Below are 12,013 nucleotides of genomic sequence, written 5' to 3' on the forward strand. Positions count from 1 at the left end.
AAAGCACAGACTGTAACAGGTCTGTATCCCACCAATGCTGTAAACGTTTCGATATTAACGACATAACACTGGATTCCGTAGCCCCTAAGAGGAGACCCCGCGGTAACGTTTGATTGACGTAGTGGAAGAAAAATAACGGATTACAAGATGGCGGTCTGTGGACGATAGTGAAGGGGCCGTCGTAGTTGTTTTCAACGGTGAATTTTACAGTTCGCTAGATATCCTGCCTTCTGCGGGAAAAAATAATCAGCAGCATAATATGTTCATTAATTAGCGTTACGTTTTAGCACATTATTGTGTATCATACTCCGATGTATGTCTGGGACATGCGGGTAGAAACACGTTTGAAGCTCGGGGATAAGAATATAGCTAGGCAACTATTTTAAAGATAGGGTGAACTAGTGTTTGCTAGCTAACGCGTTAGCTTTTCCTCAAGGTAACCATGTCGGATACTCGGCGGCGTGTGAAAGTATACACGCTGAATGAAGACCGACAGTGGGACGACAGGGGCACAGGACATGTCTCGTCCACCTTTGTCGAACGACTGAAGGGAATATCATTATTAGTTCGGGCGGAATCCGACGGTGAGTTGCTAGCTAGCATATCTTATTAGTAGACGATGGCTCGTCACTTGCCTGTGTTTTGTTCGTAGTTAGGTAGCTAGTACAGGCCTCCAATTCAAAAACTCCACATCGCTAGCTAGCGAACGGTCACCCAACTAACAAACTAGTTAGCTAGTTGAGTTGGCTAATTATTAGCTCGCTAGCTACTAACACGTAACTGCTGATGTCGACGTGTATGAGTTAATCTAGCCAACTACTGTAGCTAGCTAAATCACTATATTGCTAATGCTAGCTGTCTAATGTTTAACGTTTACTTGTAACGTTAGTGGTGATAGTGTTTTAAGATAACTGATTTGTTTATTTATCGATGTAACGCTAACCTAACGTTAGCTAGCCAGTGCTTGGAAGATCAATGTGGTTGAACTGACTTCCTTTGTGAACCTCTTTTCGTTGAATACTTTTAACGTTATATAACACATTTAACTAGTTAGCTAGTTATATTTTTAACGAACATTGGTACATTAAAAGTAGTGTATCCAACTAGCTAGATAACGAGCTAGCCAGCCAACTAGCAACCTGGTCAAATAACTGTTGCACAGCTTGCTATCTTAACGTTAACTAGGTACTAGTAAACTCACTTGGCTAAGTCGGTAGTAAATAAAGGGACAGTTGTTTGCCAGCCCATAACAAATTGTCAGCTAATTTATAATAAATTGTCTTTGTTTACATGAACAGTTTGTCAGTAAAAGTGTAGTGTTCAGGTTTCAGCAGTATTGTCAGTTACAACAGCCATCTTGTTGTTGATATTAAGGCTTATTTGACGAACATATTATTTCACACCCATGTTCCTGAATTATGAAGTTGTTTATTATATAGTTGGGAACATTTAGGCAGCAAATAATTATTTCAGTATGGTAGTCGTTAGCTAACTGAATGCCCTCATGTCTTTTAGGCTCACTTCTTCTGGAGTCTAAAATCAGCCCAAATACTGCATATCAGAAACAGCAAGTGAGTATTCTGCCTCTATCGAGGTCTGCTGTGTATCTTCAGTGTACCTTCAGTGTTTTATTTGCTCTGGGGCAGGTCCATTTATAGAAGTAGCCTATGTATCTAAAGAATTGTGAATGTGTACAGTTGCGGTTTAATTTTACTCAGCAAATAATTGATAATTACAAACCTCGAGTTATGAAAAATAATTGTCTGAACTTGATCATGAGAACTGTCTTTCCCCGCTCAGGACACCCTGATCGTGTGGTCTGAAGCAGAGAACTATGATCTGGCTCTGAGTTTTCAGGAAAAAGCTGGCTGTGATGAAATCTGGGAAAAGATTTGTCAGGTATAGTACTGTGTTTACTCTATATGGTTGTGTAAGTCAGTGTAAGGTTTATGTGTATTACTGCTATTTATAGTCATTTTATGGCACCAGAAAGCACACTTTTTAACTGCAGGAACTACATGTATAGAACATGTCACAACTGTTGGTGACACATGTACACACAAGTAAAAAAAAAAAAAAAAAACATGCCCTTGCAGAAGAAAATTGTCAGGAAGCAATTGATTGTACCATATTTGCTTGTTATTTGAATCTCCAGCCCCCAAAACTATGAATAACCATGTATGTGCATTGTAGGTCACTGCTGCTTTTTTTAGGTGCCGGTAAACATACATTTTCTTTGTACGCCCTTATGAGACTAAGCCATTAGTATTTCATAATTTTTAAGTATAGAATATCATGTTATAGAAGTTCGTCCTTTGCAATGGGGGACTAGAGACCTTCTGTTGTTCTTACCAGTGGCCTGTCTAATTTCTGCCCCAGGTGCAGGGGAAAGACCCTGCGCTGGAGATCACCCAGGACCCCATCGATGAGTCCGAGGAGGAGCGCTTCGAGGAGATGCCAGAGACCAGCCACCTGGTGGAGCTGCCTCCCTGTGAGCTGGCCCGGCTGGAGGAGATCGCTGACCTGGTGACTTCTGTCCTGTCCTCGCCCATCCGCCGGGAGAAGTTGGCCCTGGCCCTTATGAGCGAAGGATACATGAAGAAGCTGCTGCAGCTCTTCCAGGTGTGCGAAGACCTGGACAACCGGGAGGGCCTACATCATCTGTATGAGATTGTGCGTGGCGTCCTCTTTCTCAACAAGGCGGCTCTATTCGAGGTCATGTTCTCGGACGACTGCATCATGGACGTGGTGGGCTGCCTGGAGTACGACCCGGCACTAGTGCAGCCCAAAAGGCACCGCGAGTTCCTCACCAAGACGGCCAAGTTTAAGGAGGTGATCCCCATCACGGACTCAGAGCTGCGGCAGAAGATCCACCAGACGTACCGTGTGCAGTACATCCAGGACATCATCCTGCCCACGCCTTCAGTCTTCGAGGAGAACTTCCTTTCCACCCTCACATCCTTCATTTTCTTCAACAAGGTGGAGATAGTCAGCATGCTGCAGGTGAGTCACTGCAAACCAACAGAGCCAAACAGCTTTTTTTTCTTCTCCTCTTCGAGTTTGCCATTCTTGACTACAAATGGAGTGTAAGTCAATCTGTTTATATATTTATTTGACATTTTGCAGGATGAAATCTCTTGAGATACACATCTAGTTTTTGAGTGTCCCAAAAAAAATAAAAAAAATACTTAGTAACAAGAATAATATGGCAACTGTCTAACAATAACAATGAAATAATAATACAAATATTTAAAAAGTACACTAACAGCATAAACATTGTTGTACAACTACTAATAGGCCTACAACTAATAAACTACTGCTACAACTACTAATACAATTAATAAACTACTGCTACAACTACTAATACAATTAATAAACTACTGCTACAACTACTAATACAATTAATAAACTACTGCTACAACTACTAATACAATTAATAAACTACTGCTACAACTACTAATACAACTGCTACAACTACTGCTACAACCACTAATACAACTGCTACAACTACTGCTACAACCACTAATACAACTGCTACAACTACTAATACAACTGCTACAACTACTGCTACAACTAATAGATTACTGCTACAACTAATAATACTACTGCTACAACTACTAATACAACTAATAAACTACTGCTACAACTACTAATACTACTGCTACAACTACTAATACTACTGCTACAACTACTACTAATACAATTTAATAAACTACTGCTACAATTTAATAAACTACTGCTACAACTACTAATACAACTACTAAACTACTGCTACAACTACTAATACAACTGATACAACTACTAATACTACTGCTACCACTAATAATACTACTGCTACAACTAATACAACTAATAGATTACTGCTACAACTACTAAAAACTAATAAATTAAGTACCTATAATATATATACAGTGGGGAAAAAAAGTATTTAGTCAGCCACCAATTGTGCAAGTTCTCCCACTTAAAAAGACGAGAGACGCCTGTCATTTTCATCATAGGTACACGTCAACTATGACAGACAAAATGAGGAAAGAAAATCCAGAAAATCACATTGCAGGATTTTTAATGAATGTATTTGCAAATTATGGTGGAAAATAAGTATTTGGTCAATAACAAAAGTTTCTCAATACTTTGTTATATACCCTTTGTTGGCAATGACACTGGTCAAACGTTTTTTGTAAGTCTTCACAAGGTTTTCACACACTGTTGCTGGTATTTTGGCCCATTCCTCCATGCAGATCTCCTCTAGAGCAGTGATGTTTTGGGGCTGTCGCTGGGCAACACGGACTTTCAACTCCCTCCAAAGATTTTCTATGGGGTTGAGATCTGGAGACTGGCAAGGCCACTCCAGGACCTTGAAATGCTTATTACGAAGCCATTCCTTCGTTGCCCGGGCGGTGTGTTTGGGATCATTGTCATGCTGAAAGACCCAGCCACGTTTCATCTTCAATGCCCTTGCTGATGGAAGGAGGTTTTCACTCAAAATATCACGATACATGGCCCTATTCATTCTTTCCTTAACACGGATCAGTCGTCCTGGTCCCTTTGCAGAAAAACAGCCCCAAAGCATGATGTTTCCACCCCCATGCTTCACAGTAGGTATGGTGTTCTTTGGATGCAACTCAGCATTCTTTGTCTCCCAATCCTCTTCTGGATCATCCAAATGCACTCTAGCAAACTTCAGACGGGCCTGGACATGTACTGGCTTAAGCAGGGGGACACGTCTGGAATTGCAGGATTTGAGTCCCTGGTGGCGTAGTGTGTTACTGATGGTAGGCTTTGTTACTTTGGTCCCAGCTCTCTGCAGGTCATTCACTAGGTCCCCCCGTGTGGTTCTGGGATTTTTGCTCACCGTTCTTGTGATCATTTTGACCCCACGGGGTGAGATCTTGCGTGGAGCCCCAGATCGAGGGAGATTATCAGTGGTCTTGTATGTCTTCCATTTCCTAATAATTGCTCCCACAGTTGATTTCTTCAAACCAAGCTGCTTACCTATTGCAGATTCAGTCTTCCCAGCCTGGTGCAGGTCTACAATTTTGTTTCTGGTGTCCTTTGACAGCTCTTTGGTCTTGGCCATAGTGGAGTTTGGAGTGTGACTGTTTGAGGTTGTGGACAGGTGTCTTTTATACTGATAACAAGTTCAAACAGGTGCCATTAATACAGGTAACGAGTGGAGGAAGTTAAAGAAGAAGTTATAGGTCTGTGAGAGCCAGAAATCTTGCTTGTTTGTAGGTAACCAAATACTTATTTTCCACCATAATTTGCAAATAAATTCATTAAAAATCCTACAATGTGATTTTCTGGAAAAAAAAATCTCAATTTGTCTGTCATAGCTGACGTGTACATATGATGAAAATTACAGGCCTCTCTCATCTTTTTAAGTGGGAGAACTTGCACAATTGGTGGCTGACAATACTTCCCCCCCCCCCCCCCACTGTATGTGTATGTATATATATATATATATATATATATATATATATATATTTACAAATATCACATGGTGATGTTTCTATTAGTTAAAAACAGTTTGTTCTTAACATTTTGAAAAGGGGCTTTCTTAAATTCACTGTGATTTGAATGCCCTGTTTTCTATAGGTAAATTATTCCAATCAGTTGGGTCTTTGTATCTGAAAGATCTTACGCCAACCTCATGATGTACCCTTGTAATTGCTGCTGTTGCTGAAAGGAGTAGTGCGAGTCTTGTAAAGTTAGGTGTTCCTTAATACATACAGGGAAATTTAAGTTGATCAATTTAACAAGAAATTGGTACCTATGCAATGTTATCTTAACTAATGCCTCTTCAGCTCGGGTGTTCAGTTTTAACAGTTGTTGTGACATTTTAGTGTGTGAAGCAAAGGAAATAAAGCACTGAATTTAACTGGCTACATATAACACACACTTTCACACCATTGTCAATGTACATTTATATTTTAGTCATTTAGCAGACGCTCTTATCCAGAGCGACTTACAGTTAGTGAGTGCATACATTTTTCATACATAATGTTGTTGTAACTGAGTTTCTCTATTCATGCTTTTATTTTCCTGTGAAACAGTTTGCCCCATCTGAAGATAAATCGTAATCCGTACATGTATGTGATATTCTGCTGTTGTAAAAAACCTGGAATGGATTAACCTTATGAATGTATTTGAATGTATTTTATTTTACATAAATAGAATGTCATATGAAATGTGATAAAATACTCATGCCACTTTGTTGTCTTCAGTATTGTAAATCGATGCTTGTTACTTCTCTAAGGATTCGTTCTAGATCAAACTGTTTGTCTTTGGCTCTGATGTTAGTGAACAGGTTTGTAGTTGATGGGTCATCTTCAATTTAAGCAGGGAATCTAATGTGAAGCCAACCTACCAGTAGGCCCTGAAGTATGTCTTGGATCTCACGTTGGTAACAACGATAAGGTTGTGGCATGATTTGTTTTTTTTAACTTCCCTTGTTGGCACTTGGCAGTATAATTATACACGTTTAGAAGCTCAAGAGGGACTTGGCCCTGTCTATTGACCCCTGTAATAAATGTGTATTTGGGTTCAGTCCTAGTGCTTTTCAACATGACCTCTCACCTCACAAAACCTCTACAGACCACAGAACTGAGATGCAGTGAGAATGTTAACTTTATATCCCTGCCTTGCACTACAGGAGGATGAGAAGTTCCTAACTGAAGTCTTTGCACAGCTAACAGATGAAGCCACAGAGGACGGTAAAAGGAGGGAACTAGTAAGTTTAATGACGAACTCGTTTTATTAAAAGCATACAAATACTAAGCTTTTATCCCATGAATGTTTCAGTGATGTACTCTCCTGTTTTCCTTCCTCTTCACAGGTGAACTTCTTCAAAGAATTTTGTGCTTTTTCACAAACCTTGCAACCGCAAAATAGAGATGCTTTCTTCAAGACTCTGGCAAATCTAGGCATTCTTCCTGCTCTTGAAATAGTCATGGTATGAATGTGTACTATGTACATTTTAAATGCCTTGTTTTTGCATATTTATCCTAGACATTTTGTCATGTGTTTGGTGTGGCAACATTCTCTCGATCCCTTGAACGTGAAATCCCATCTCACCTTCAACGGCTGTATCTTGTCAGCACATGTCAAAATAAGTATAATGTATGTCTCTTAAAGATAACTTTATCTACTTACCATGTGTCAGATTAATTTGTGGATACCATTTGTCTCTTTCCATACAGTTTGACGGAAGTTGCTATATAGCGTTAGCGCAATTGCTAACTAGCGTTGGCAACTGCTAGCATGCTAGTAGATACCATAGACTTCCAGTCATTGCACTACAGCTAGTTAGCATTGGCTCGCAAAACTACCTAACTTCCTTCATACTGAATGCAAACCAAACAAATTGTATCCATGAGCATCTGATTGGGGATGTAGATGAAGGGCTTCATTGCCTAAATCCTGAAGTATCCCTTTAATCCTAAACTTGAAAAGGTCTAAAAAGTCAGTTAGTCCAGATTGCACTAAGGCTCCTGAGCCCCTAAAGAAACACGTGGATGGAGCTGAATGCACTATTCGTTTGAGCTCACTGTGTGTATCCAGTGTGTGACTAGTGTGTCTCACCGTCTCCACAGGGCATGGACGACCTGCAGGTGAGGGCTGCAGCCACAGACATATTCTCATACCTGGTGGAGTTCAGCCCCTCCATGGTCCGAGAGTTTGTTATGCAGGAGCCACAGCAGACTGATGATGTAAGTATGTTATATAGCTAGGCTTACATGAAATGTGATACTGGTGGGCCAATTTCTCTGCCAAATGGAGCTGTGATTATGTAAATGATTATTTAACCAGTGAAATGTTAATTTATAAAATGCACATTGAACTGTTTCTTATAGTAGGTGTTTACTGTTAACCCAAGCATACCCTTTCTGAGCATTTAGATGTGTCTGAATTCTCTAGGATGTTCTAGGTTTCCTGTACGTGATGCTACTTACTTGTTCATTAGGACGTGCTGCTGATAAACGTGGTGATAAAGCAGATGATCTGTGACTCAGACCCTGAGTTGGGGGGTGCTGTGCAGCTGATGGGGCTCCTACGAACACTGATTGACCCAGAGAACATGCTGACCCCCACCAATGTAAGACCATGTCCAAACACACACACTCTTCTGTCATAACACTGGGTGTAATGACTATTATACAAGAAAACAGAACAGCTAGCTATACCTCATGAGTTGTATGATACTTTCATTACATGAAAGATGAACTCTGCAATATGACAGCATTGCTGTCTACTAATCTATTTTTTACTTTGAATCCCGTTAGAAAACGGAGAAGACAGAGTTTCTCAGCTTCTTCTACAAGTACTGCATGCAGGTCCTCACAGCCCCTCTATTGGCCAACACTGTAGAGGAGAAGAAGTCTAAAGGTGAGGAGGGGGGACCTTTTGTATTTAACTCATGTGATTATAGATCTAAATGGATGTATGCATGGTCTGTGCTATCCGGGATCCATGGGACGTCCGCTACCTCCCATTGAAGTTGACTTTTTAAATGGTTATGGCAAGGGTTATGGTTTAGGGAAGGGACGTCCCAAGGATCCCGGATAGCACTGATAATGTATGCATTGTGTGTATGGACTCTGGTCTTGTGTAGAATTTGGTGTGTTTAGGTCCAGCTCTGTGTTGATATGCATAGCTTTTTGGTGGGCAGGCCAAGAAGTCTTGGTTTGGATCTATTTACATGACTGATATTCATTGCTTTTATTATATCTCTCAGATCTGCAAGAGGGGTCCACCAAGATCAACCCAGTGTGCCCTGGTATTTAACCATACATTATCACAATCATAATTCTCATTTGACTAAGTGTGTCTCTCCCTATTGTAAATGCATGCCTCTATGTCTTCCAGATAATTTCCAGACAGCTCAACTCCTGGCTTTGATTCTGGAGCTGCTGACATTCTGTGTTGAGCACCACACATATCACATAAAGACCTACATCATGAACAAGGACCTGCTGCGACGAGTCCTGGTGCTAATGAACTCTAAACACACCTTCCTGGCTCTGTGTGAGTCACCGGGGAAACACTACAGAGGGACATGGGTTCTAGAATATGGGGAGCACCAAGTGTTGAATTTGTTTTTTCATGATTTGATTAATGAAGCACATCAAGCTAGAACCCAGACCTTTGGACCCTTGGCTCCTGGGTATAATCCATTGATAAATCCACAACCTAAATGTACTGCTTGTGGTGTAAGTAGTTGCTGTATGGAGTTTACTCAAAGCCTCTTTTCAAGGTGTTGATTGTACTGGTTGTCTTTTAACAGGTGCTCTGCGCTTCATGAGGAGGATAATCGGGCAGAAGGATGAGTACTACAACCGATACATTATCAAAGGGAACCTGTTTGAGCCAGTCATCAACACCCTGCTGGACAACGGAACTAGATACAACCTCCTAAACTCAGCCATCATCGAACTCTTTGAGTTCATTAAAGTTGTAAGTTCATATTCACCCTTTTAACATGTCTGGTTACCATTTTACCACATGCACACATCCTAATGACATCTATCTCTACAGGAGGATATCAAGTCCCTCATAGCACACATCATAGACAACTACTTCACAGCTCTTGAATCCATTGAATACGTCCAGACGTTCAAGGGCCTGAAGGGCAGATATGAGCAGGAGAAGGATCGACAGACCCTGAGACTCAACAGGTCAGTGTTCCGTCATCTCCCTCACAGACATGGACAACTGGAATGGCGTTAAAGTGGAACATTTGATTAGTTGATTTGTTTGGTTCAGCCAAAGAGGATAACTTAGCATATCATTTAATAGTAGTTTGTTTGTGTTGAGCAAAGTAACTTAAGCAGTGTTTATTGCATGCAATGCTTTTAAAGCCAATGTTGCATTGTCAAGTGACATACATTTTTTTCATGTTATTTATATAAAGCCTGTTAAAAGTAGTCTTAACTGTATCCAAGCAGATATCGTAGGGATGCTCGAACACTGGACGGGGATGAGGAAATGTGGTTCAATGATGATGATTATGAAGAAGGAGAGGCTGTTGAGAAAAGCAGGCCAGAGGAAGAGTTCCCAGAGAGCTACGGAAAGTATATGGAAGCAAAAAAAGGTAAGTGCCGCCACTCTGCGAAGTGTATGTGTTGAACCCCACTGCTTGTGGATTGGTATGTTCACCCATCTCTTTGCAGTTAAAGAGAGTGACAACAAAGAGAACTTCCCAAAGCAGACCCCAACTGGCAGCTTTAAGTTGACCTTTTCTCATTCTGCAGGGGCTGCCAACGGTGCCAACGGCAAGCCAGCTGCCTCGCCCGCCGCCGCAGCCAGTCCCAACGGCTCTCCAGCCAAGTCGGCCGCGCCACCCGGCGCCCTGGTAGTCAAGGTGAGCTTTCCCTGTCAACTGCCATTCTAATTGCCAAGGTGAGCCATATCCTCTTTCTACCTGTCAATCTGTAGTAAAAAGCCCCATTTTCCTGCCACCCCAGTAGTAAAAATTATCAAACCCAGGGTTGAGTCACTTGAGTTCTAATGTGACCTATGTTCTCGTTGACAGACTGCGATGGTCGGCCTTGTAGACTACCCTGACGATGAAGACGAGGAGGAAGAAGACGAAGAGCAGTCGCCACGGAAACGGCCCCGTCTGGGCTCCTAAGCCAGTGAAGTCGTCAGGTCTTGGTCAGCTGTGCCACAGTCACAGTCCACTGGACAGAGACCACTCCCACCTTGCTACCCTCCCAGCCTGCCCCCTGCTCCTACGTCCCCATACCTGGCCTGTGGACCAGAGAGGTTGAACAGTGCCAAGGTTTCCCTGTTGCTCCGGCAGGGACGCAGCACTTCACCCAAACCTCAGCCGCTCTACAGAAGGGGGAGCAGGGGCTAATGGGAGAGCCAGTCAGGCTAGCAGGACTAGCCGCTTAGTAATGGAAGCTTGATTGGCTGACCCTACAGAACTGTTCCTTTGGGTTGGGTGGAGGGAACTAGGCAAAAAGAGGGGGGTAGGTAAAAAAAAAAAAAAAGAACCTACAGAAAACAAAAGTTGCTTAGTTCTGAGGAGCAGGACTGAACCGTTGAAGCTGGGGCTGCATTGCCGAGGCTCACACACAACTAGCCAGGAATCCTGTATTCATGAGTTTAAAAGTACTGTATAGTTATTTTTAATGATTTGCCCCTTAAGTGATTTTAAAAGGGGAGAGCTATACCTGCCAGTGTTTTTTTTTTTTTTTGCTGCACAATTGGTGGGACCACTGTTCACCCTTTTAATTCAATTCATTGTAGAAAGCAAGAGTTGCAATGCTGGTTTTAAAATAACATGTATTAAACTGCAGTAAAGTCATTTTTGCAGCCCACTGAGTGTCTGAAGTTTGTGTATTCAGTGGCTTTGACTCACTGTGGCTCCCTTTCAACGGAGGTACCAGAGGTTGTCTATTTTCCAGCAGGTATGTGTATCTTGTTTTAAGAGAACACAAACCCTTCTCAGTGGTGCATACTACTGGTGATCCAGTTCAGTACTCCTGATGGGTTGAGTTGATTTTGTTGCTAGCACAGTTCCTGTGGGTCAGAGCATATTTCAGTAGTGGTGGCTAGACCAGCTACTGCCATTTATATAGACCAGGGATGGGCAACTGCCCCCTCCCCCCATTTTTGTTGTTGAAGGAACAGTGTGGGTCTCAATTTACTGTGGCGTTAGAATATGCAATTTTGAAATTTGGTTGTGCATCAGCAGTTTCTCTTATGACAGTCATTCAATTATCCCATGTTGGCAAATTTTTTGGGGGGGGGATTGGTAAATTAGTCTAAGCCAGCTCTCTAAACTTGTGATCATGGTTGAATTACCGACCGGGGACCCCCATTGATCATCAGAAACTGCAAACATGTCTCCACCCTTTGGCAAAATGTTTGCAGGAAATTAGCTGTAACACTGCACATTTCTCTCCACCCCATGGCAAAAGGAGTACAATTGCATGAAATTAAAGTAGCAGAATGTGTAGAATTGCAGGAAATTAACTTCTAATTTATCTTCGCTGTCAAGAGAGCT

At 41.8% G+C, this 12,013-nt stretch overlaps 1 protein-coding gene across 2 annotated transcripts; it reads left to right on the forward strand.

Moving 5' to 3' along the window:
- The first annotated feature begins 123 nt into the window (after nucleotides 1-123).
- On the forward strand, nucleotides 124-11,324 carry LOC311116331 (serine/threonine-protein phosphatase 4 regulatory subunit 3-A-like). Of its 2 annotated transcripts, XM_084191424.1 has the most exons (17): nucleotides 124-197; nucleotides 437-584; nucleotides 1,516-1,571; nucleotides 1,801-1,899; nucleotides 2,380-3,003; nucleotides 6,653-6,730; nucleotides 6,836-6,952; nucleotides 7,593-7,709; nucleotides 7,964-8,095; nucleotides 8,283-8,385; nucleotides 8,735-8,776; nucleotides 8,866-9,024; nucleotides 9,284-9,453; nucleotides 9,535-9,674; nucleotides 9,945-10,090; nucleotides 10,251-10,360; nucleotides 10,532-11,324. In XM_084191424.1, exons 2-17 carry the CDS (start codon nucleotides 443-445, stop codon nucleotides 10,628-10,630), a joined length of 2,334 nt encoding a protein of 777 aa, XP_084047550.1. In that variant the 5' UTR covers nucleotides 124-197; nucleotides 437-442; the 3' UTR covers nucleotides 10,631-11,324. The 2 variants fall into 2 exon arrangements, with proteins under 2 accessions (XP_084047550.1, XP_084047551.1); XM_084191425.1 differs by having other exon boundaries at nucleotides 124-584; nucleotides 10,251-10,398.
- Nucleotides 11,325-12,013: the final 689 nt, after the last annotated feature.

Source organism: Coregonus lavaretus (genome assembly GCF_964263955.1).
Source record: "Coregonus lavaretus genome assembly, contig: HAP1_SCAFFOLD_7197, whole genome shotgun sequence".
In the NCBI taxonomy this organism is placed as follows: domain Eukaryota; kingdom Metazoa; phylum Chordata; class Actinopteri; order Salmoniformes; family Salmonidae; genus Coregonus; species Coregonus lavaretus.

Excerpts from the sequence above, each read along its gene's own strand:
- LOC311116331 (XM_084191424.1), top strand. The coding sequence starts at position 443 with ATGTCGGATACTCGGCGGCGTGTGAAAGTATACACGCTGAATGAAGAC. Across the intron at positions 9,454-9,534 it reads TCTTTGAGTTCATTAAAGTT|GAGGATATCAAGTCCCTCAT; the intron begins GTAAGTTCATAT and ends CTATCTCTACAG. Across the intron at positions 9,675-9,944 it reads CAGACCCTGAGACTCAACAG|ATATCGTAGGGATGCTCGAA; the intron begins GTCAGTGTTCCG and ends GTATCCAAGCAG.